General features: G+C 44.9%; 1 protein-coding gene across 1 annotated transcript in view; it reads left to right on the forward strand.

The window, feature by feature from the left end:
* The window catches only part of GUCY2F (guanylate cyclase 2F, retinal), an 80572-nt gene extending 55457 nt beyond the window's left edge, over window positions 1-25115 (forward strand). The window contains exons 11-19 of the mRNA XM_060001996.1: window positions 1885-2034; window positions 5747-5895; window positions 8159-8322; window positions 9120-9312; window positions 12535-12709; window positions 15990-16088; window positions 19261-19355; window positions 24846-24934; window positions 25028-25115. Of these exons, the coding sequence (XP_059857979.1) occupies window positions 1885-2034; window positions 5747-5895; window positions 8159-8322; window positions 9120-9312; window positions 12535-12709; window positions 15990-16088; window positions 19261-19355; window positions 24846-24934; window positions 25028-25115 (1202 nt within the window). The remainder of the gene's footprint in view (window positions 1-1884; window positions 2035-5746; window positions 5896-8158; window positions 8323-9119; window positions 9313-12534; window positions 12710-15989; window positions 16089-19260; window positions 19356-24845; window positions 24935-25027) is intronic.
* The last annotated feature ends 611 nt before the right edge of the window (window positions 25116-25726 follow it).

Here is a 25726-nt window from a genome sequence, read left to right on the forward strand (position 1 = left end):
TCAAAGTAAGAATTTCCAGGGTGAGTTTCTCTTTCCTGGGTTTCGCGAACAAACCAAAATCATCTCTGACCTTTTATCCTCCTTCTTGCTTCATAGGACCTGTCCTTTGGGCTCCCTTCCCAATACCCCAAATTTGAGAAGATGAAAAGTTAGCCAGCGCTTTCCGCATGCCACCTTCACCCTCAGGAGGCACTCTTTTCCAGCCTCCCTATCTGGACATCAACCTGCTGTTTACTCTACCTCTCTCCCCTCGGAAGAGCATACTGAGCCTGTCCCCAGCCCTGTCCCTTCCCTGTCCATTGTAGCCTACCTATATATCTCGTTCCCCATCCTGCTGCCGTCGCCCCTGCCCCCATTCAGGCCCCTTTCACCTCGCCTCTGGCTCTTACTGTAATAGCTTCCTAGCCGGTCTCCCTGATTCCAGCCTCTCTCCTTCTTCAATCCAGTTTGTGCAGGTTGCCAGATTAATCTTCCCGAACACGGCTTTCATCAAATCCCTCTCCAGCTCCAGCACCCCTACTGCCTTTTGTATTCGCTCCAAATGCCTTCATTTGGCTCTCAGGGCCTCTCACCTTCTGCCCTCATTCTTCCAGCCACCCTCCCTCCCCCACTTCATCAACCCCATTTCTCATTTCTCATTATTCCTTAACAGAGCCCTTCTCTTCAGCCAAGCTAATCTGCTTACCAGCACCCCCATCCGCAATTTGCTCCTTTCTACCTCTTGTTCTTTTGCACATACTGTTCTTTCTCCCTGCAAAGCCCTTACCCTGTCGTCGGCTCTAGGAAACTGCATCCTTGACCTTCTTAACAAGCTCCTTTAACTTTTCCGGGAAGCCTTCCTAGATTAATTTGATCAGCTCAGTTTTTTTATTAGCTTGAACCTCATGGAATTGCCAATATTGAACCATTTTTGATCTACAGAAATGGAATTTCATATGTTTCAATATGAAGCATTCCCTCCAATTTTTGACTACTCAATTTATATTATTAACTGGTATTTCTTTATATATTGCTTAAGGGGCCCTCACCCCAAATTTCTGAGTCTCTGCCATAACTCTCTGAAAGCAGAGATAATATCTTTTTTTCCCTGTTCGGGTCTGAAATGCAGCAGAGCACACAGTGGGTTCTCAAGAGTGGCTTTTAATAGATTCATTTCCTTACACTAAATAGTGGCCCTCATCACTATCTCTGTTGTATTGCAGTTAGGGGTACACGTGTGTGTCTTGCCCACTGGTCTGTGAACTCTGCAAGGGCAAAGGCAAGGTCTAATTCATCTCTGGCACTGCCCCTGTCGTTAGCACAGTGCCTGGTACATAGTAAATCCTCAATAAATATTTGCAGAACTGAGTTGAAGGAATTGCTGCACCCTTTTGCTCTGCAAGGAACAGAGGAGACTTGGGGATCCTCTAATCCTCTTAGATAAGACCTGGAGAAAGCAACTTATGACTCCTCGAGCCCCAGCACAGTCAAATTATCAGACACATATAGATCTCAGCACACAGCAAATCCATGGCAACCAGTCGGGCAGGGCACTCGCCTTTCCCTGGAAGCCTGCCAACTGCTACTTGCAGGCTCAAGAGAGCAAGAAAGTCAGCACCAGATAGTTTTTTTATTTCGAGCTTCTTTGCCCTTCCCCACACCTCCGCTGTGTCTGCCTGCGTGGTCCTGGTGTGGGGAAAGTAGTATGCTTTCTCTGAGAGTAATTCCTTAGATTCATAAATGCAGACTCCAGGGGGAGGGGGGGCGCGGAGGCACTAGCATGCCAGTCTGTCTTAATACCAATATAAAGCAGTCAATGAAACAGCACCCTTGGAGCCCTCGAGGGCATTGCAGATGCTGTCAGTTAATCCGCCCTGTATTCATTACACAATGCTTTCTTTTCAGAGTTGCTGTGGATGGCCCCTGAACTGTTGAGAGCCCCGAGGGGCAGCAGGTTACGTTCTTTTGCAGGAGACGTCTATAGCTTTGCCATCATCATGCAAGAAGTGATGGTCCGGGGCACCCCATTCTGCATGATGGATCTGCCTGCCAAAGGTAAGCGGGAGGTGAGAAAAGGGTACCAGGAGCCCACCATGACCCAGATCATCAGGCCAACCCAGGCTGCTGCGATATGCCAGAAGAGTGAACACGATTCCGTGCTTGTGCTAACTGCCCACTGGTCTGCAAGCAGCCCTTGTTGTGTGCAGGTGGGACTTGGAGCCAGACAGCTTTAGGCATTTGGAAGAAATAACCCTCACCCAAGAAGCTGGTCGTTTTCCAAACTGTGACATAAGCCAAGGGCCTACAGGACTTACGTTAGTCCTTTTTTTAGCAGCCCCCTACTACTCCTTTGAGACACCCCCTGCCAGACATTTCAGTGCCCCCTCAGTGATGCTCCTGGATGTCAAAAGTCCTCCCATTCTTTCCCTGTGACACGCCATAGTCTTTCATCCTTATCTCCCATCAGAATCTTTGGCTACCAGGCAAAATTTGAGGGGAAGCAGGATGTTTACGTATTCTAAAAGTATGAAATCACTAGATATTTACTAATTACAAATGGAAAAAGAGTAAGTTTATTAGTGGAGGATCCTGCAGACACCACCTTAACCAAGTGATCAAGGTACATCAACATCATGTACCCCTGCCATGATGCACTGAGAAGGGCTCAATACCACCCTCGTGGTATTCTTGCCCCAAAATGCATAACCTCAATCTAACCATGAGAAAACATCAGACACACCCCAGCTGAGAGGCATTCTGCAAAATAACTGGCCAGTACTCATCAAAAGTGTCAAAGTCCTGAAAGACAGGGAAGGAATGAGGAACCATCACAGATTGGAGGAGACTGAGACATAACAATTAAGTACGATATGGGATCTTGAATTGGATTGTGAAACAGGAAAAGGACGTTATATATATGGAATTTAAGAAAAAAAAATGTCATGAAGAACCTAGGGGTAAGGCAGGAATAAAGACGCAGACCTCCTAGAGAACGGACTTGAGGTTATGGGGAGGGGGAAGGGTGAGCTGTGACAGGGCGAGAGAGAGTCATGGACATATACACACTAACAAACGTAGTAAGGTAGATAGCTAGTGGGAAGCAGCCTCATGGCACAGGGATATTGGCTTGGTGCTTTGTGACAGCCTGGAGGGGTGGGATAGGGAGGGTGGGAGGGAGGGAAACGCAAGAGGGAAGAGATATGGGAACATATGTATATGTATGACTGATTCACTTTGTTATAAAGCAGAAACTAACACACCATTGTAAAGCAATTATACCCCAATAAAGATGTTAAAAAAAAAAAGAAAAAGGACGTTAGGGGGAAATTGATGAAATTCAAATAAAGACTCTAGATTAGTAATAGTATTGTACCAATATTAACTTCCTTTGTACTGCAGTTTTATAAGTTGCTAACATTCGGGGACATCCCTGGTGGTCCAGTGGTTAAGACTCCACGCTTCCACTGCAGGGGGCATGGGTTCAGTCCCTGGTCAGGGAATTAAGATCCCACATGCCACATGGCATGGCCAAAAAAGAAAAAAATAATAATTTGCTAACATTAGGGGGAAACCGAGTGAAGGATATATAGGCAATTATTGTACTATTTTTACAACTTTTCTGGAAGTCTAAATTTATTTCAAAATAAAAGATTTAAAAACTGCAAAATCAAACCAAACCAAACCTAAAATACTTAGTTGTCTCTTGCCCCACTCGGAGTTTTAGTTCACTCCTCTACTTAGAACCCCCCAACAGTTCCTCATCACAAGTTAAATGAAGCCCAGTCTCCTCACATGAGGTACAAGGCCCTTCACAATCTGGTCCCTAGCCACCTCTCTAGGCTTATCTTCTGTCACTCCCCATACTCCAGCTAAGGCACGTGACTGGCAGTGCCCTGAAATCACTACCTCCCACCTCTGTGCCTCCACACGTGTTGCCCCTACCTTCTCCCCACCTTGCCTCATCCAGCTCATGTCACCTCCACTGGGAAACCTTCTCTGACCTTTTCAGTCAGAGAGGTGACCTATTTCACTCGTTGGTGTTCTCAGAAAGGGACTCCCTCTACCAGAGAGTTGGATGGGGCGGTTGCACTCCAAGGGGTCGACGTCCATGGAATCTATTGCACTGGGGGCAGGGTGAGAGATGTGATGGAGAAACCATTACTGGTGTGGGCCAACCTGGGTTAACAGAGCAGAAGGTGTGGTGTCACAAGGAGCTGAGAAGTCAGAGGCAACAACTGAAATTCTTTCATGGAGGCAAGGGGACGCTTATAATGGTATAAAGCAGTGCTGTTGGAGTGTTACAGCCAAGGCAGGGGTGGGAAAGGCACACTGGTGGTGGAAGCAAGGTTTGGTTCACGATGAGGATGTTAAAGTCAAGGGTGTGGAGAGGGGACTAGGGGTAAGAAGTGAGCTGAAGCAACTATACACCAGTAAAAATTAATAAATAATAAAGCTATTCCGAGAAATGTGGGACATTAAATTTGAAAATGGAAGCTCCAACTTCCATGTGCAGTAAAATCTTTCTTCAACCAAAAAAAAAAAAAAAAAAAAAGAAATAAGCCGAAGAGATAGTCGGGGCTTGGATTTTATCCTGTGGGTAATAAAAATCCATGAAGGGATGTTAAGCAAAAAAGTGACACGGCCAAATCCATGTTTTCAGAATGGTTTGTTGAAGGCGAGGCTGGAAGCAGAGAGACCATGCAAAGTGCTCGGCCCATAGTCTGATACACAGTTAATGTTCCACTGAAAGTGGGGTTCAAGTACCAGCAGCCAGAAGGATCCCAATGGGGCCCTGAACTATTTACTGGAGGTTTTTTTTTTAAATTTATTATTTATTTATTTATTTTTGGCTGTGTTGGGTCTTCATTGCTGTGCGCGGGCTTTCTCTAGTTGCGGCGAGCGGGGGCTACTCTTCGTTGCGGTGTGCGGGCTTCTCATTGCGGTGGCTTCTCTTGTTGTGGAGCACGGACTCTAGGCACACAGGCTTCAGTAGTTGTGGCACGTGGGCTTAGTTGCTCCGCGGAATGTGAGATCTTCCCGGACCAGGGATCGAACCCATGTGCCCTGTATTGGCAGGTGGATTCTTAACCACTGCACCACCAGGGAAGTCCCTTTACTGGAGTTCTTAATTCCCTTACCTTAGGGGCCAGGCAGGACCCATAGCCCGGAACTGGGCTGGGCCTGGGCCTTCAGCGGGGGCTAATTGGGTCTACTGTAGAGACTGAGAGGCTTAGATGATTTGGGGGTGGGGGAAAGGAGCCAGATCATTGAAACAATGGATAAACAACGAGGTCCTAATGTATAGCACAGGGAACTATATTAAATATCCTGTAATAAACCATAATTAAAAAGAATATGAAAAAGAATATATATATGTGTATATATACACACACACACACACACACACACACACACACACATATATATATAAACTGAATCATTTTGCCATACACCAGAAATTAACACATTGTAAATCAACTATACTTAAATGAAAACATAAATAATATCTAGCAGAAGCAGAATAAAGCTGTGCTTAAATGATACCAATAGCTCAATTGATTAGTTTCTCAGTCCTTCCTCCATTGATTGATGTAGCCTTTGTTCAGATACAATTTATATTCAGGCCACCTAAGGAGAAAGCAAAAGACATTGCCTTTTTGTAATTTCTCCTGACCAACCCTATTCTTGGCTAAAACTCAATTATCTTTGCCGAATCTTGGTGCTTTCCCCACAATCTGTAGACCTTTTTCTTCTTGCTTCTGGACAGAAATCATAGAAAGACTTAAGAAGCCTCCTCCTGTCTACAGACCAGTGGTTCCTCCCGAGCACGCCCCTCCAGAATGTCTCCAGCTGATGAAGCAGTGCTGGGCTGAGGCTGCAGAACAGCGACCAACTTTCGATGAAATATTTAACCAGGTAAGGACTCCGTGAATCTTAACACTCACAGCCCAGAAGCCGTACTGAAACCAGCCTACCTAAAATGAACTCCGTGGGTTGTCATCACACTGTGGAACCTCTTGCAAGAGAAAAAGGCGTTCGTCTTGGGGAAGAAGCGTGGAATTGGCTATCTGAAGGCCTTTGGTGCTGAAGCATCCCCAGCACATCCTCCAAGAGCACAAGGATAGGTTTTTGTGCTCTTTATCTGATGAACCTCTGTTCCAGACCATCCACAATCCGATCTAACTGACCTTTCAAAGATGGAGTTGAGCCACTAGGCACTTGCAGGACAATGGCATTGAGACCATTAGAAGATGGAATAGATGTATCCTGGACTAGATGGGGATCCTCGTAGAGCCCCCTTTGCTTTGGAAATTCCAGAGAACTCTGATGAGTATCCCATTTAAGTGAAGCCAGATTGCTTTTGGAGGGTCAGGGAAAATATGGGGTGTTTGAAACAGTGTTCCAGATGGAAGGAAGTGCAAATGTGGAGTACAAGAGCAGGGGATTCCTCAGGTTTCTGGGGAATGACTTGAGGCAATGGAGTGCACGAAAAGTGATAAGCTCTCTCCTTAAGATACTGAGTTTCTAAAGAGGTTGACGCTTTCCCTAGAGTTGGGGATTAAAAGGGGGAAATGGGGAGCAGACAGAGAGAGCCCTGCTAAGGGAGCCCTGCTAGGGTGTGGTTCCTCTGTTGGAGCACGCTGTTGAGGGATTTGTTCAAGCTACAGGATACCGAAGCTGAGGGTGCTCTCTGGGAGTGCTGTGTCAGCTCTGGCGGAGAGGCTTTGGAGCCTGGCTAGGGTACAGCACCGAGATGCTTTGTGAGTGGCAGGTATCTGAGGCGGAAAAAAGAAAGACTTGGATTGAAAGCCTGAGGGGCCCTGAATATGAAGTCATCCGTGTCCCCAGGTAACAATGCCTCCATTAGCCCGGCTGAGTTTTTTGAGGACACTCAAACAGGTATGCAATAGTATGGAAAAGGCAAAGGACCATGAAGGTCAAATTTCTGAAAACTTACCATGAGGCAGGAGAAAAAGCATTTGCCCTGGTGTTGATGCTAGAGATGTTATTTCAGAAGGCAGCAGAGAAGCCGGTGATAGATAGAAGGAGTGCACATCATACGACCTTCAAACAAGATTGCTTGGAGCTGCCCTCACTGAAATGCTTCAGTGGAAGTTTGGACTGTCTGAAAGACAAGGGTAGCCTCCCAACTCCCTGCAGCTAATAAAACTGAAATGGGAAGAGGAAGAGAGGGAGGCTCCCTGGGTTAGGCAATAGGGGGCGCCCAAAGCATCTGAGCTGGCTACTGTAGGACCTTGGTGGACACGTAGATCTGGACCAGGCTAAGAAGGAAGCTCCTAGTGTTAGCCTTGGGACATTGAGTGCTATATAGAGCACGTGTGGCTCAGCTGTATAAAAGGGTTCATTGGGACAGATTCCTAGGCATGTGCTGAGCAAAATTACCACCAGTCTTCCCTTGTTGTCAGCCCAGCATTTTGCATGCTGAATACAGCAGTAAGGAGGGGTTACCCCTCGTGATTCCAATGCTATGCCAAGCTCCTTGTCTCTGTAAATGAACAGGGTCCCGGGAGGGCTTATTAAAAATCTGTGGCATGCAGCCACCTCTAAAGGACCAGGGGCAAGACCAGTTGAATTTCTACATGACCCTGACTGACATGAAGGCCAAGTGCTAGGAGACACCATTATTCTTGGACCCCATGGTGAGAAATAGGGGTAGATCTTACCACGTCGAGCTTGGGTCGTATTTAAGAGGTCAAAGAACCTCCCACTGTCTGAGAACTGGCAACATGGTAGCATTTAGAAGATAAGGATGATTTTATAGGTTGATGATCTAGAAGAGTAAAAGAACACTCCCTGCCCTCTTCCCCTGACCCCACTCACAACTGGCCTGAGCTCAGGACCAAATCCTGGTGCCTTTGAAGTGGCTAACTATTCAGGTGCTGGCATCTCAGAACCGAAGGATCCTGCCTGGAGAGCACCTTTGCTTAGACTTGAAAGAACCAGAAGGGTAGGGGAAGAACTACTCACGGAAGAAGAGCCCTGTGAGTGGGCCAGGGTGACAATAAGGGTGGGTAGTGACTTTTCCTCTTTATACCTGGGGTCACCTCTCCTGCCTTTTCATCTTAGAGGAAGGGGTTTATGATAAGGGGGTCCTGTTCCATCATCTCTAAGTTTAAGAAGTAAGAATTCCCTGGCTCCTCTTTCTGTTTACTTCCAGTTTAAAACTTTCAATAAAGGGAAGAAGACTAATATTATTGACTCTATGCTTCGGATGCTGGAGCAATATTCTAACAACCTGGAAGATTTGATCCGGGAGCGGACTGAAGAGCTGGAAATTGAAAAACAGAAGACGGAAAAGCTTCTAACACAGATGCTACCACCGTATGTGTGAACACCTGAGGAGTGTGAATGCTTGTAACAATGTGTTCTATTAAAAATAGAAAAAAATTACCCATCAACTAACTGCTCCCTCCCCCTGTCCTGTACACTCTCTACTCCCGGTAGGTTTGAGTCACACCTTCAAATCAAAGAAGAATTGGAAAGCCAAGGGGGCAGAGCGCACTTCCTAATTTTCCACTGCTTGTGGATAATGCTAGTCATTTAAGTTTTTGATGCCTCGATTTTTCTATGTGTCACTTCGTGACTTTGCCTGGAAGTTGACCAATTAAAAGGAGGCAGATTTTTTAGCTCCTAGAGGAAAGTAGCAGTGTTGTTTTTCTATGTTTTTCCTTCCTTAGGTGAAAGCCTTATGTGTTGCTACAATTTCCAAAATTTCCAAGGCACCTTATCATGTTGTAACATGATCTTCGAGGAGATAATTGGGGAAGCTAGTCTCATGCAAAGGCAGCTGCCTGGGAACATTTCCCCCTCAGGTGGGGTGGAGTTGGGGCAGGGGAACTGAGGAAGGATAGAGAGTTGAAAAAAACTCCACAAAGGTACAGATCAGGGCTCTCTGCTCAATGCTGCATCCCAGCACCTGTCACAGTGCCTGGCACATTGTAAGCACTCAATATCTATTTGTAAAAGAGATGAAAGAATGAGTGTTCGCATCCAGGTGACATTTTCTTCCTTATCACTTACTTGGTAGTGATTTTTGGAGAAGTTGTGTTCTAGCAGATGTTTTGTGTGGCCTGGAGGGAGACCTGTGTCCTCTGAGGAATAGCTGTGTCTGTTTTCAGATCAGTTGCTGAATCCCTCAAAAAGGGCTGCACGGTTGAACCTGAGGGCTTTGACTTGGTCACCTTGTACTTCAGTGACATTGTGGGCTTCACTACCATCTCAGCCATGAGTGAGCCCATCGAGGTGGTGGATCTTCTCAATGACCTGTACACGCTCTTTGATGCCATCATTGGCAGTCATGATGTATACAAGGTACGTTACTTAGCAGAGCAGTATATTCCAGAGAGAAATTTTGATATGAGGCTCACCTATGTGTACTCCAAAATGGAAGGAAGGATGCAATTGTATTGAATGCTGTTATTTAGGAATTAAAATGTAAATAGTACACTACTTCCATTGGTCTCCCATTGGAAATGAAGGCCAAATAGAATGCATAGAATTTCACACTTTCCAAAACAACAATCTCAACCCGGCAAGAGATTGCCAGTCAGATTTCTTTTGAGCTATTTTCTAGAACTGGGACTAAGGAGAGGTTGGGGCCAAAAAGCATTATTGCACTTCAGTTTCTAAGTACCCACAGTGCAGACACGGAAGGGGATACAGAAAGTACTGGTGTCTGGCCCATAGTTGATGACTATGACAGAGTTCATCCTGGTAAAGTTTGTGTACATCTAATACGTGCTGTTAAAACTTGGTTTCCTCCTTTAGGTACCGTTTTTATACAGGAGGGAACTCTGGCATTATACATGTCAAAGAGCTATTGGACCTGAGGCTCTCTGGGATTGCTGTAGGGTAACCTAAAGCCCACCTAGTGGTCTGAGGTCTTGGGAAGTGATTAATTGTGAGGTTGCAACCTACTGCTTCCACTTCCCCCCACCCCTCCAGCCTGTCAATTTCCACTCTTCCTTTCAAAGGTTGCAGAAGATGAGTACAGAACAGATGACTGCATTCACTCATTGCGGTGCCATGCTTCTTTACCCTTGATTGTATGTGCTGTCCTGTCTCTAGGCAGAAAATGACTAAAAATCTCATAGCTACATAGGAACATTTCCACGTCTGCAACATGGTTACTTGTTTTATTGATGGGGAAAGATGCCCCAGGCATCCCACACTTTAGACAGCTCCTCTGTCCCAGGAACCCAGGTAGAGCTGGAGAATGAGTAGCTCCATTCATTGGATCCTTCACAGTAGTCTGAAATGTTCCAACTCTCAAATCACACACAGGGCAGTGTGTTTATCTCAGATTAGACAGGGCCCTTTCAGGTCAAGTAGAGAGCCTCGGGGCTAGGCCAAGCTGCCTAAATAGGGCTCAGAAATAGACATCATACCTGTCAATCAGCAGGAGCTGCAAACTAATCAAGAAGCACACATGGAAACCACGGTGGAGGAAAAATCCATGGAATCAGACTACCTGTCTTAACTTGTTGAACTCAAGCAGCCTGAAGAGAAAAACAAATCACTGGAAGCTAATTCAGTTGAAACTAAAATCAAAGATGACTCAGTGTGGGCAGTAACACAGCCACTGGTTTAATCAATCCAGCTGATACTGTTCAGACAATTGTCGGGGGTCTTGGGAATGAGATTGTTAGGTATTTTGATACTTCACGGCTGCAGTAAGAAGCTAGTGGGCTGTTTTCAGGACAGAGTCGGGCTATATAAATCCAAAAATGGAATCTAAGTTTTCAGTCATTTTTAATCAAAACAACACAGTGCAAAGGAAATAAACATTGAACCAGCAGCGAGTTACCAAAACCGTTTGTGTTTTCATTTTCCTTACCTGTAAAATTGGAGTCACCTCCCCTGGCACTTGATAATCTGAAATGGAAGGAAGAAGGCTGCTGCAGAATTATGAAGTTAGTGATTTGTTTTCAGTTTCAGTTCTCCTACTACCACTCCGTCTCAACCAGACCCCTTTCTATACCTCCTCTTCCCTTTCTGTGTCCTTATGGTGGTTTATACAACCCACAGTTCACCACAGCAGTCTCACACCAAGGCCAAACAGTGCCCGTGCTCCCTGCCTTTCTAACTGTCTCATCCATATTCCTGGGGGCTCCTGGATGACTGACTCATTAAAGCTGAAGTGTCAACCACCAGTCAGTGATAATGGCCAGCCAGTGAGTTTCCCCCTCCCATATAGTATTTGCATTGTACTGTTGCCTTCCTCCGTGCAGGCAGGCACGCTTATCTGAGAGCAGGGATCCTTTTCTCAAATTGCACCAGGTATAGGAGGCCCTGAATGGAAGCATCCTGAGGTACAAAGTACCATAGGTGCAAAGGATCGCTGTTATTGGCTACATGGGAAGTCATGATGAGGGGCCTATTGCCAATTACAAAATTTTCTCTGGAGCTGAGTCATAGGCACAATCCTATGACTTGTTTCAAGACACGTCAGTTTGACGATGATGATGTGGTGATAATGATGGCGGTGGTGCTAATGGCTTGCGTTTATTATCCACCAGACAGGTTTTAAGTGCTTTGATATCATTTAGTACTTAGAAAATTCTCGGAGGTAGGTGCTGTCATTTTCCCTGTTTTACAGGTAAGGATACTGAAGCACAGAGAGGTTAAATTACGTGACTAAAGCCACACAGTTTGTAAATGGTGCATCTGGAATTCTGAACGAGGCTGTATGACTTCAGAATTTCATGCTCTTAACTATGGCAATCTGTGAGTTCAGTTCTTTAGGAGAACATAGATTTTAACTGGATCCAAACTTGTACTAGCAGAGTCTGACAGGCACATTTCATAGAAGTCCCTTCAGCTTACTTATCTTTCGGATTTACCTGAAAAGTTTCACCTTACTAATCACCTAAAAGAGTGAGTACACTTCTGTGGGGAAGATGAGCACAGATTCATTTGCCTTTATTTACAGGTGTCCAGCTCTAATTGCCCCTGCAAAGCAACTGAGGGCTACTATTGCTGCTCCTTTGAGAGGTGGCAGTAGGACAGGAGGAGGGAGCTGGTGGGAAAAGACTGAGTTCTCATACCCAAGGAGACTGCAAAACTAACTCCATCATATTAGCGAGGCAAAGCAGAAGGAACAGAATCGTTCACCTCCTTCCTTTCCTTTTCCCTATACTTTCCTTAAGGCTGTTCTAGCTTACTGACCCGAAATCATCTAGAGAAATGCTTGCTGGGAAAGCACCTTCTCCTAGGATGATGAATTTGGAGTCTGATAATTCTCTAGGGTCAGACAGGAACCTGAGAAGTAACTGCAGAATCTATAGGTATGGGACCTAGACATCAGTATTTTTTTAAGTGAAGCTCCTTAAGTGATTCTAATGTACAGGCAGGACTGTGAAGCAGTGACAGCCTCTCTCTGGCTTCCTCACTTTACAAGAAGAACACTTGGCCTCCATCATACCCTTTAAGCTCTGTGAAAACACACACACACACACACACACACACACACACACACACACACACACACACACACGTTATTTACTTGCTAATTCTATCTCCCCTGATCTCCAGGTAGAGACCATTGGAGATGCTTACATGGTGGCCTCAGGCCTCCCAAAGAGGAATGGCATGAGGCACGCAGCCGAGATTGCAAACATGTCCCTAGATATCCTCAGCTCCGTGGGTACCTTCAAGATGCGGCACATGCCAGAGGTGCCAGTCCGGATTCGAATAGGCCTGCACTCAGGTAACAACCAGCAGCTAAAGCAAGAGAAGACATTCCCATGTACCTCAAGGGAAGGCTAGAAACGGGAGGAAGAGGGTAGCTCTCCCCTGATTATTGGCAGCTGGATTATCCAGGTGTCTAGTGCTACATCATTCCTTTATGTCTCCCCAAGTTTACTCTCTTCCCAGCACCTGCCCTACCCCAGTGGGCAGCAACCCTTGTTCTAGGTACCATACCCTTCCAGTCTACCTTTCCTGTTAGAGCCAACAGTTCCATGTTTGACTATGATACAAGACCAACCTGCACATGTGATATTTAGGATAATTGCTTTAATTCGTTAAAATCTCAACTCCTGGAGTATTTTTCTCCCACACGCCTCTTCACTTGCTTGAACATCTTCAGGACTCCGCTTCATCGTACCCTTTCCACCTATCTTCACATTCATAGGTATCTTCACAGGTCTCTCACCTACTAGCCTCTTGCTCCCCTCCTCTTTATCTTTGCTTTGTTCTTCTAGGTTCCTTTTCTTCTCCCATCATTTTCATCCCTTTCCTACCAAATTTTGTAGAAGAATGATTGACATTTATCCTGCCATTTCTTCACTATCCATTGCCTCTTTAACCCCTTTGCAATCTGGCTTTAGCCCTACCACTTTTCCCGGTCCTAGTCTGCCCTTATCTCTGCAGCATTTGATATTCTTGACGATTCTCCCTCAATTGGCTTTTATGACCTCCTCCTCAGTCTCTGAATTCTTCTTCTCCATGTCATTTACTGGCTCTCTTAGCAATCCCTGCTCTCTAACTGCTCCCACATTTTCTGCAAAGCTCTGAGCTGTGATCTCCTTGCTCTCTGTATGTTCTGACCTCGAATTCATTTCTCAACCCACTCCAATCTGGCTTTCATTTCTACCATTGTCTGATAATCTCTTCTGTCTTTTTCTGTCCCATCAATATTGATATGCCTCAGGGTTCTGTCTTTCATCCACTGTTTCTCTCCCCTTATACGCTCTTCTGGGTCATCTCATCCATGTCTATAATTTAACTACCACTCGTGTGCTGATGACTTCCAACTCTACAACTTCAGCACCCGTCTTCTCCCTTAAGCGTCAGCCCTATATAGCAGACTTACTACTGACATTTCCACTTGAATGTTCCACACAGACTTCAGACTCAACAGATCCAAAACAGAATGATTTTCTTCCCACATAAACAGCCTCCTCTTCCTGTACTTATTTTCTATTTCAGTTGTTGTCACCACCATTCACCTAGTTATTCCAGTTAGTCTTGAGAGTCATCCTCCTCGACTCCTCCCTCACCCTGACCTTCACCATTCAACCAATTACTAAGTCTTAAACGTTTTACCTTTTCAGTATTTCTTGATTCTGTCTTTCTCTTCTTGACTCTCACTGCTTAAGTCTAGGCCACCAGCATCTCTTGCTTGAATCACTGCAATAGCATCTTCTTGCTTCCATTCTTGCTTCTTTCTATCCATCCTTCTCATGGTCATCACCACATCTGTGTTTGCTTGCCTGTCCTTCCATTAGACTGTAAGCTCCTTGATGGCAGGAACCAGATCTTACTCATTTTTGTATCCTGAATGCTTAGCACACAGCAGGTGTTCAGTATTTTTCTTTTAAAGAAAAGCCTTCATCTCCCATTTGTGCTTCAGTTTCACATCAACAACCCCCCTCAGCACATCTCTTCTTGGACGATTCACCATTACTTCAAATTCTGCATATCTAAAGCTTCAAGTCATCTTTTCCCACAAACCAGTGTAAGCTCATAAGCCCATGCCAATTTCCTCACGGTTGTCAATCAGACAGTCAACACTTCTCCTTTGATAATGTCTCTCTTTTATCACTCCTTTTTGCCCTCCGTCCATCATCACCTCCTTTCCAGTACTTACAACCTTGTGCTTGAATTACTGCTATTACACTTAACGGTTTTCCCTGGTTTTACTTTCTCCCCTTTCGATGCATTCTATACACTGACCTGAGAAAGAAAAAGAAAAAGGATTTTCATCATGTAATTCCCTGCTCAAACTTCTCTAACGATTCAAGGTCTGCCATCTTGTACAACCCAATAGCCAACCTTGTCTCTAGTTTCTCCTTAGGCACATGAACTAAGCAGACTGCTTTCTCTAAGAGCTTCCCAAAATTCCATGCTCAGTCCCAACCACAAACCTCACCTTACCTTACCTTCTTCACTGGGCCATTTTTGACTGAACCAGGTCTTAATAAGCAACCCCTCCCCCATTTTCTAAACTATTAGAGCACTTCTGCCTGTGCCATTTATCTTGCCTCAGCCATACATTGTCTTGGGTTGTTGCTTAATTGCTTCCAGTTTGGTAGTCTCTTTTCTTCAATTAGATTATAAACGCCTGGAGAACTGAGACCACATGCTACATTTTTTATTCCCCTTGGTGCCTAGCTCAGGGCTTAATGAATGCTTCTTAATGGGTGAGAAATGAATTAAAATGAGAAACATAACTTTTATTCTTCAAAATTAATGTTCAGAAAGAACTTTTTGAAGCAAAAACACTTAATTATTTTCTCTAATTCAGGAAACAGCAAAAAGATAATCCTGAACACTTTTCACATAGAAACAGAACAGAGACCAGAAAGGGGAAGGTGGAGAAATTTCTAGATCATCTTGAACTAGGTTTTCAGTAGGGTTGCTGAGATTTTTTCAAGTAATGTTCACCCTCTGGACACTTAACATGATCGTACTAAAATGCAAGAACAAAACCCATTCTAAGGGCAAATAGAAAATATTCTCAGATTATCTTTATATACCACTCTTCCATGCCTCTAACACAAACGATTGAATGTCAACTCTACTTCTTTTCAGATTTTCCAACTGTCTTAGCAATAATTCTCTTTATAGACACAATTTGTGAGACAGCCCTATGAGATCCCTCCTTCCAACCCTAAGGCACGAGAAAGAGTCACATTTTTTCCCTCGCAACAAACATGTTTGGATCCTGAATCCCTGCCCAGGCTTTTCTGATTGGGTTTAATGCTTATTTGTCCCTGTTGACAGATATAAGCATCTTGGGTGTAACTGTTACTTGGAACAAAGGTATAAATCAGAAGGGTAATCATTTCTTCATCATTATAAATTTGCTTTCTGGTAGGGCAAAGAGTTCATTACTCACTGTAAGACTTCCTTCAGATGCCCAGAGCTATTTAGTGGCAACTTTATTCTTTTATGCAGCTGCATTCCTTCCCTTGGCAGTGTTCCTCTATTAGCATTGGATGCATACCTGTTGACTATACTCCCAATTGCCTGCTACTCTATAGGGCCGGTTGCTGCTGGAGTGGTGGGCCTCACCATGCCCAGATACTGCTTATTTGGAGACACTGTGAACACAGCTTCTCGGATGGAATCGACAGGGTTACGTGAGTACTTCTAGAGGGATGGATGGGATGGTAACCTCCTGCTACTGACAAAGTGATTCTTCGTCAAGAGAGGAGAAAGAGGGACTTCCCTGGTGGTCCAGTGATTAAGACTCCGCGCTCCCAATGCAGGGGGCCCGGGTTCGATCCCTGGTCAGGGAACTAGATCCCACGTGCCGCAACTAAAGATCCCACGTGCCGCAACTAAAGATCCCACGTGCCGCAACTAAAGATCCCACGTGCCGCCACTAAAAACTGCCCAAGCCACAACTAAGACCCGGCACAGCCAAGTTAAAAAAAAAAAGAAAAAATATTTTCTTAAAAAAGAGAGGGGAAAGAGAGCAGAGAGATGTTTTACTGTTTCAAAGAAAAATCAAAGATAACTTGAGAAGTTGAAGATTTAACACACATTATTTTGGTCTCTAATGACAAACCAGCAGGGGGTGATGTTGGATTGAACATGATGTTGTTCTAGACGTGAAGCTGTAGCTAGGTGACGCTGAAACAGCCAGACAATTTGATCAAAACAACTCAAAAAAAATCCTTTGGGTAAAGGAACAAATTGGCCAACCCGGTAGGTTTGGGAGCGTCATATTGAAAAAGGAAATAGGTAAGGGATTGACATTTTTCAGTTTTTCAGCTAGTTTGTGGAGACACACCCAGAGCCAGCTGTCTCTCAGCCAGCTTCTGTTTGCTGCTCTAGTCCTCTTTTTGAACTCGTTACGATCCCAGGAGTTCTGGCTTCATCCAATAGTGCCCTCAAATTTAGCTAGCAATAATCCCTCAATCTAAGGAGCTTGGAATTCTGAAATAATTAATTTCAACTTGCCTGTATATAAAACTCTTAGCTTCTTTCTATCAAAACAGGCATGGTATCAAAGATACCATTTCTCCCTACTTCTCTGAGAAGAAAACTGTACAAACTGTGCGCCGCTGGCAACTCTTCCTTGGTTATTTCCTGCTACTATTAAGGCAATGTCAGAATCAAAATGTGCTTTACCTATGTTATGGTTGAGCAAAGCGATTTGTTCAAGCTAGTATAAAAAAAGCATCAAGAACCACAATAGATTCTATATATAGTTTTCATGGATTTTACATTAAAAAAAAACCACTTAAGCCCTTAGCAGCCCTGGCTGTGGCAGCTACTAAGCAAGACAAGCTCTTCTCAAACTTCAGCAATATACGTAAACAAGTCCCTGATGATGGTGGCCTATATCACAGTGGGTGGTGCCCTGTGTGACCCCCCCCTCCTCATCACTCATGTGTGGAAACAGCCTTGCACAACATGTCCAGTCTTAGTCAATCTAGCCTGTGCAGCCATGATTAAGGAGGCAGCATGGAACTTAGAAGCTGTTGTCAGAATACATTTTCTGACATCTGGGAAAGTCTTCGAACTCCACAGATATGGCAGAGGCCATGGAAGGAGTCATCCAGGAACTGCCGCACGCATATAACTTTGCTCTGGAAGTGCAACCCGAGATGAAGTGAAATTGATCATGGAAACGCAATGCAGATTTGGCACAGTACTCTGGACTGATGTAAGCTTGGAGAACGCTGAAGTCATGTTCTGGTCTGCACCAGGGAAACTCACTCCACACATTTCACGTTGGAAATAGAGTTGAGAGCAGAAAGTGAATTTTCAGATTCCGGCAGCACCTCGTCCAGGGATCAGCTAGCAAGGAGCAAATGGAGTGAACCATGCACAGCAGTGTGTATTAAGCACTGACTATGCAAGGAAGGCATTGTGAGGGATACAAAGAAGCATACGTATGTGGTCTCTGCACTACAGGAACTGGTTAGAGTGCTTTTCTGGAAGCTAATGACTGACTGAAATAGGACATTAAGCGCCACTCCTGAGTGAAGATCTGTAAAGAGGTAGACTAACTTCATGTTGGATATGAGACTAGGACGTGTCATAGGTCTATTTTTTTAAAAAATCAATCTCATCAATACCTCCTTTATGCTCAGTTGAATCTACTGATTCTGGAGTGGAAGCGACTAGTAACCCAGCCCTGGAGTGACCTTCCTTGCCACACAACTGGATGGTGGTTGGCATGAGCCATCTCTCTGTATTGAGCTGTGTGTTCCCCATCAGTAGGATTATTCTACTGAAATGTTCCCTCACAACAAGATGCTAGTGGAATGTCACACATAGGGCTGGCTCGGGACACACTAGCTGAATTTTAAGGATGGGACAACCTTTTCGGAGCAGAGGTTTTGGGTGACCATGAGGTAGTGCGGAAGATACAAACGATACTGAGCTGTCAAGAGAAGGAAAGTCATTGTAGAACACAGCATAAATTTCTTGCAGTTCTTTTCAGCTACTCAGATTGTACTCAGATTCTAAAAGAATTACTTTCTCAAATGTGTGTGAGACTGCCTTGGACTTTTATTGAACAAAACTTGAACAAGGTCTTACTTCATAGGATGACAGTTTTCAGGACAGTTAAGGATCCTACCTCAGTTAAATGATTGTTCTTCACCAAAGAATTACACTTAATTTCTAAAAAGAAGTTTTAGTCATAGTTCCTCATATAAAGCTCTCATCCTAAGTTGGGATTATTAGTTGGAAAATAATCCATTCATGTGTGTACACGGCTAGAGCCACCCACCCAAAGGACAGCTATAGATGTAGTCACCACAGAATGTTGGCAGAGGTCTCGGTACATTTCTCACTGATGTTTTAAGTTCAGCAATACTGAAAGACAGTTGGATGGATGTATATGGAAGAGACACCCTTTTGCCTCTTAAGTAGGATGGGCAGACCTTGGGGGTTCAGATCCAGCAGCAGCCTGTGAGAGTAGCTGCTGAAGCTTAACCTCCCTCAGAGGAGGTCACGCTTCAGCTAAGAGCAAAGTAGTGGTTGCTTTTTTCTTCATCTCAAACCTCAAGTTGAATGAACACCTTTCTATTGCATGGTCTTTCATCTGAGATAGAGTCTAGGAGGCTGATAGGTGCTACAGCTAACGTTTTATTTGGTGTTTTGCCTGGTGAGAAAGGCCATCCATCTCCGTCCCCTCCTCCTGTGAAACTCTAACTAAAGCTCGCTCTCTCTCTCTCAGGGACTTTGCTTAGGGTCTAGTTCATTTAGAAGTGGGGGCATTTATTACATTAATATTTTTCTCACTGATTTTACCTGAAAAGATCCAAAGTCATGCCTCTCTTGCTTTTACAGCTTATCGCATTCACGTCAGTCACAGCACGGTGACAATTCTTCGAACCCTGAGTGAAGGCTATGAAGTGGAGCTTCGAGGAAGGACAGAGCTCAAGGTATAATGTCCTTTTGTTTTTTGAGTCAAACCACTTGGACACACCTGCTCCTGGAGAGGTCATGGTCTGCTGAAAGAGTTTACCTGGGTGTCTGACTATAATTTGGGCAGAATTTCCAGCTCCATTTCTGGTTCCCAAAAGATTGTTCCTTTTTGCCTCACCTTTCATTCCTTTAAAATATGGCTACAGTGAGAAGGATCGTTAAAATCCCTCTGCATTTTTCTGACTAGGAGTTGCATTTTTCTCTCTTAAAAAATTGCCCAGAATTTGGCATTTCAGTGAGCGGCACTATTATTTACATTTTCTAACTTCCATTTCATTTAGTATGTGGCAGTGCTACAGTATTGGGGAGTTTGGGTTTTCTGTCCATCTGCTTGGTGGCTCTCCTTTCTGATTTTTCATCCACAACATTGACCCCCTGTTTACAGAGAGGCTTTATGTCTTTCCCCAAGGACCAGTCAATTCTGATGAAAGACAAACATTTTATAGTGCCTTTTCTCTGTTAGGACTATCACTTGATCTGGGATTCAGGATTATAGTAATATTCCTTTTTCTTGTTTCACCATTTCCACTGGATTCTTCTCATCTTCCTCTGGGTACCCCAGGGCCCCTGGTCGTCCCGACTGGAACAGACTCTAGAGATTTGATAATTTAACTCCATTTTCAGATGAAGAGCCAAGGCCCAAAAAGGTGAAGTAATTTGATCAGGGTCATATAGTCAGTTGATAGCAGAGTCGAGCCATAACCCAGGAAGCCTGACTTCCCATTCAGTAGTCTTTCTATGATACCACTGTCCATGAAAATTATTTCCTCAGTGATTATTCTTAGGCAAAGCAAAATCCGGGCACTGAGTGATGCACAATTTGTTTCTGTCATTTGCATGCCTACCCCAAATAGTGGCAATTTACATATAAAAGGATTTCAGAAGTCAAAGATTGGAAGGCCTGGTTCTAGTTGATCAATTAATTCCCTTAATGGCTAGTCCTAGATTGTCCCTTCCAATAGATCCTTAATATCTTCTAGCAGGGGGGATGGGTCACTTATCAGGGGACAGAGGTTTCTTTCCCACCTCTGCAGAGAATGCAAAGATAGGATGTGGGGGACGATATTACTTAGGCAATGAATCAAATCACCCAAGGCGTTTGTGATCCCTCTGTATATTTGGACATTTCTCAGCAGAAGAGGACGAAGGTGGCTTGGCTTCCTGAAGCACTTGCCTGCCTGTGTTACTAGACACAGATTCCCTCATTTAAGAGAGAATTTAAGAGCTGAGGAGGTGCCACTTTTGAAACTGAAAAGGAAAAATAGACCCCCATCCCCATGGTTTTTATTGCCCCCCGAATACCAGTCAGGAGCAATCACATCTTTGGGTGGTTCACATACAAAAGCAGGACTGCTTCAGAAGGGCCCTTTGCAACTTCACAGTTTCCCCTGCCCCGGGGAATTTGGGGGAAGAGGCTGGGAGAGGCTTCCCCTAAGGCCATGTCAGGCCTTGGTTATTGGGGTGGCAGGGACCTCCTGAGGAAGAGAGATCGAGAGGGAGATACTGAGAGAGAAGAAGAGAGGGTGCCCCAGGGGAAAGGAAGGGCCAATGAAAAGAAGGATAAGGACAGGAAGTAAGACCCACAGAAAAGAAGGGAGAGGAGGGGAGATCTTTTCTGTCTCTGTACCTCTGCCTCCCCACCAGAGGCAGGTATTGGCTATTACCTAGTAGGGACTTGGGGACAGAAGATTCCTTGTCCCTTGAGGGCATGCAATATATCCCCAATAAGACGACATCACCAGCACACTTTAGAAATTCTGATTTAACATTTCCACCACCACCCGCCCCCCCTCCCCCATCCACACCGTGTTGCTGGAAAGCAAGAATCGCTCTAGTGCCTGGGTCAGAAGGACTACATTTGATGGCCAGCCAGGTGTGATTTCAAAGCTGATGGCCAAAAACATCCTCTCCTTCCAGCTGGCTGATGCTTAAAATTCCTCCATCAGAGCCTCTTCTCTTCAGCTCAAGGCTTGGATCCAGTAACAACACCACTCTTCCCCCCTCTACCCCCCATCCCATTTCCTTCACTGGAGTGATGACGCTTTAAGTTGTTTCTTTTAGTGGGATCAAAGATGTGGATTGGATTGGCTGAGAGAGGAGAACACAGAGAAGTTGAGTCATTGGGTGGGAGCGGGGTACAAAGAAAGAGACCAAAATGAGGAAGCTTAGAGGAGGACACATTTAGAGACAAGAAGCTCATACTCTCTGGGAATCTGTTCCCCTGCCCACTCCGACCTCCCCTTGTACTGTACTGGCACAGAATCATCAGTGCTTAACGGGCCATTTCTGCTTTTTTCAATATTTTTCTCCTAATGGCCTGGCGATAAGTCATCTTATTACCTCTTCTCTTACATGAATGAGTCCTGTTTCAGTTACTGTTTTCCTAACAAGTTTGAAGCTCCTTGCTGAGACTTTGTATATATCTAGGCTTATCACATATATTTGCCAGGGCCTCTTAGGTAGCTTTACATTCTGAAAAGATTTCCCCAAATGGTTGTTCTTAGCTGGTTTCTGTTGTCCTTGCCAGAGGTGGACATTTACACACCAGCAACTGAGCTAAGAAGTAATGGGGTTGTATTGACAGAGTCATGAAGGTCAGAAGGTCTGGTCCATAATTCTTGTCCCATCAATGACTCAATATGTGACATTGGACAAGTAACTTCATCTTCTCTGTGCTTCCATTTCTCAACATGGAGGCCTCTTCTGACCTGTGATTATCAGGCAGATCATTAATCACAAGCTTTAAAATTCCCTGCAGTTGCTTTTTGGCCTCTAGACCTGCCCCTTGACTCCAGTGTGTTGGAAAAGCTATATGGTGTAGAGGGAAGAACACTTAAAATTTGGAGTCTAAGATGTTAACTAGACTTCTTGTTGTGATCATTTCACAATATATACAAATATGGAATCATTATGTTGTACACATGAAACTAATATAATGTTGTATGTCAATTATACCTCAATAAAATATAGCAAAGTCATAGTAAAAAATAAATAAAGAAAATTTGTAGTCTAGTAGGGTTAGGTTCAAGTCCCAGCTATGCCTGCTTATTGACAAGTCATTTTATCACCATAAACCTCAGGGACCCCATTTGCAGAATGAGGTTAATAATAAACCTAGTTTCCACAGTTTTTGTGAGGATTAAATAAGACAGGAGTGCCAAAGTATCTTAAAAGTGTCAGGCCAAAGTAAGGTGCTATTATTTGGGAGGTCTCTGGGACTGCCTAGGGATGGATACTGAGTCAGAGAGTTCGCCTTAGGCTTCGGTTGTTACATACTTGTTCCCCCCCCCCCCCACCTCCCTTCAGCAGATTTTTGAAAGTAGGGTGGGTAAACAGAGAGCTAGGATTCTAAGAATTCTCCTGGATGGGCTCCAAAACCTCAGAGAGCCCCTGGAGCTCCCCAGCATACTCTTTGATTTGGAAGCTTGCCTGAGTCCATAACACTTCCATCCTATTTTGCAACCATTGGTTTTGGCATGCCAGTATGTCCCAGGACTCACCCAAATATCTAGACAATCCTGGCATCTGCAAATCTCCCTTGGGGATTGGCATACTGTCCTGGTAGCCCCTAGAGCTCAAGAAAAACAGTCAACTACGGTTGGGGGTTGGGGTCAAGTTTTGAGAGTATGTTTTACCAAAATGAGGTCCAACGACACCTTGAGTATTCCAGGCACTCAAGGAATGAGAGTGCCAGTTAATGGAACAGTCTATTTACTGAGCACCTGTTCTGTACGAGACACTGTACTAGGTTCTGTGAGGAAAATAAAGAGCTGAGGAAGCAGAAGAGTTGTGCTTCTGTTTAGGGCCCAAGACATGGCCTGATAATTGGGGGGGTTTTTTGTTTTTTTTTTGTTTTTTGTGGTACGCGGGCCTCTCACTGTTGTGGCCTCTCCCGTTGCGGAGCACAGGCCCCGGACGCGCAGGCTCAGCAGCCATGGCTCACGGGCCCAGCCGCTCCGCGGCATGTGGGATCCTCCCAGACCGGGGCACGAACCCGCGTCCCCTGCATCAGCAGGCGGACTCTCAACCACTGCGCCACCAGGGAAGCCCGTGATAATTGTTTTTATTTAATTACACTGTGAGCTCCTTAGGGACAGAGCCATCTCTGTATTCCCAGCCCTGACACAACGAGGGTGGAATAAATGTAAGAATGAGTGATGGGAGCATATTTTCAAGTTGCTCACTTCTTCTGAAAACAGAGTGGCCCCAAACAGTCCAATTATTTGAGGTTTAGGTTTAGGGTGGGTTGGCTGCCTGTTCATGGAGGTTGGGCTGTTGTGGTATTCTCTTCCTACTTGCCTCATGGAGGGCTCGTTCAGAGCCTTGAACCAAATATTTGCGAACGCTTTGAGATTCTCCAGTTAAATGTGCTAATTTTTATTATGGTTGTTGTCGTGATTGTTAAGGGATGGATATATGTGATGTAACATAGAGAATAATGGATTTGATATTTAAAGGGGGGCAAACCTAATTGGAATTTCTAAGTTAAACTATTTAGAACTGTTCCAAATGAGATCTGCCGAGAGTGAGACCATATTTCAGATTGAGTTGGAAACACATCCCATTACTTTTCTCAGTCTTAGTAAACACATTTTTTTCCTTACGGATTGGGGGAAATGACAGGACAGAGAAAAGGGAATTGAAAGGAGGAGAGAGAACCATGTTGTTGAGGAGGGTTGATTGGAAAGAGGGGAGGACAGCGCCGAGGCAGAAAATTTGGCTCTTCTGAGGTCATCACTCAGGCTCTGGGGCAATGAACTTGAGTTTACATTCCCTTCCTCTTCTCAGACCTGTGGTTCTTGACAGTCAACTAATGGGGCTGTAGGTGGAGGCCTCCCTGGGGTCTCTCTCTGTAAGACTCCCTTGGCAGGAAGAAAAGAACATTGCAGAAATGCAGACTTCTCAAAGCAGCCAGGAGGCCCTGGGCTTAAGATCAAAGTTGCATGGCGTGCTTTCCATTTCTATTCCCTTTTTGGGTTTTGTGAGAGCCATTGGATGGTGGAGTGTTGGGGATGGAGGTGGACTCCGAATGTATGTACTCTAGATACAAAAGACAATGGGTTGCCTAATTCCAAAAGACCGTGGCAAAAATGACAAACGGAATCTTTGATTGAATGTACAGATGTTTGGTTGCTATGAAGCGGAACGTCCACGTATTCCCAAAGATGGAGCTGCGTGTCAGCGGGTAGACAAAATATCTGGATGACAGCTTGAAATGCTGTTCGCTTTTCATCTGGCTCCTGTGGCAGCTTATGGAGCTTGTCTGAGCCTTAGGTATATATGGCAAAGAAGCCGTGTAGGAAGGAAGACTCCAGCGAGTGGTGATAAGGGGAAAGCAGAGGCAGTTTCTGAGCCAAACAGAATGTTTGCACCCTATTGAACAGAAGGACTTCTTTAGGAAAATTGGTTATAGCACGTTTAAGAGTTTCCGTATTTTCTATAATAAGGGCAAAGGCACAGAAGAGACCTTCTGGCTGGTTGGAAAAAAAGGCTTCACGAAGCCCCTTCCCGTGCCTCCACCAGTGGGCAAAGATGGGTAAGTGGAGATCACACTTAGTTAGCGTCGTCCCATGCCCCTCTCTGCCACACTCTCTTCGTTAACTATTTTTGTGTCTCTCCTGCCCCGCAGGCAAGTGGGCCATGGCCTGCAACCAGTGGAGATCGCAGCCTTCCAAAGAAGAAAAGCAGAAAAGCAGCTGGTGAGAAACAAGCCGTAAGGTAATGGCCAGCAGGAGAACAGAGCCCAGGAACTGGCCAGATATTCAAAGCTGGGGCTCCCTTTGGCATGGATGCCAGTCTCAGCCTACATTCTGTTGGCAGAGTGTGATGGAGTTGGTGAATTTCCAGGCTCCACTGAGTTGTGCAAAAACCTTGTGGGGAGGCCTGTTGCAGAGCAAGCTGCATCTGAGGGAGGTCAGCTGCCCCGGCCTTAGAGAGATCTTCACCTCCTCACTGATAACGTATTTGAATGTTAATGAGGCTGGCCTTGTTATCCAGTTATCAGGCAGGTGCGCCCATCTGTCTCATTGTGAGCACTTGGGCCTCACGGTGGGCCACCTCTGGTCTTCAGAGACTCACCTCTATTTAAGCCACACAGCAATATTGCCACGACCCCCTTTTCCCAGGATTTATTGGCAAGATCATCTTCGAGGGGATGCTTATGTCATTTCCTCTGCAGGCCCTGCCCCATTGCTTCTGCCTGGCAACTCCCTGACTGCCTGGCTTGAATTCAGGACAATTTCCCTCATCCCTCCTCCCCTACTAGAAGCAGCAACAACAGCCTAATTATCAAGAATTCTCCCCATGTATTTATTTCTGAGGAATCCAT

The sequence above is a fragment of the Delphinus delphis genome, chromosome X, assembly GCF_949987515.2.
Source record: "Delphinus delphis chromosome X, mDelDel1.2, whole genome shotgun sequence".
Classification (NCBI taxonomy): Eukaryota; Metazoa; Chordata; class Mammalia; order Artiodactyla; family Delphinidae; genus Delphinus; species Delphinus delphis.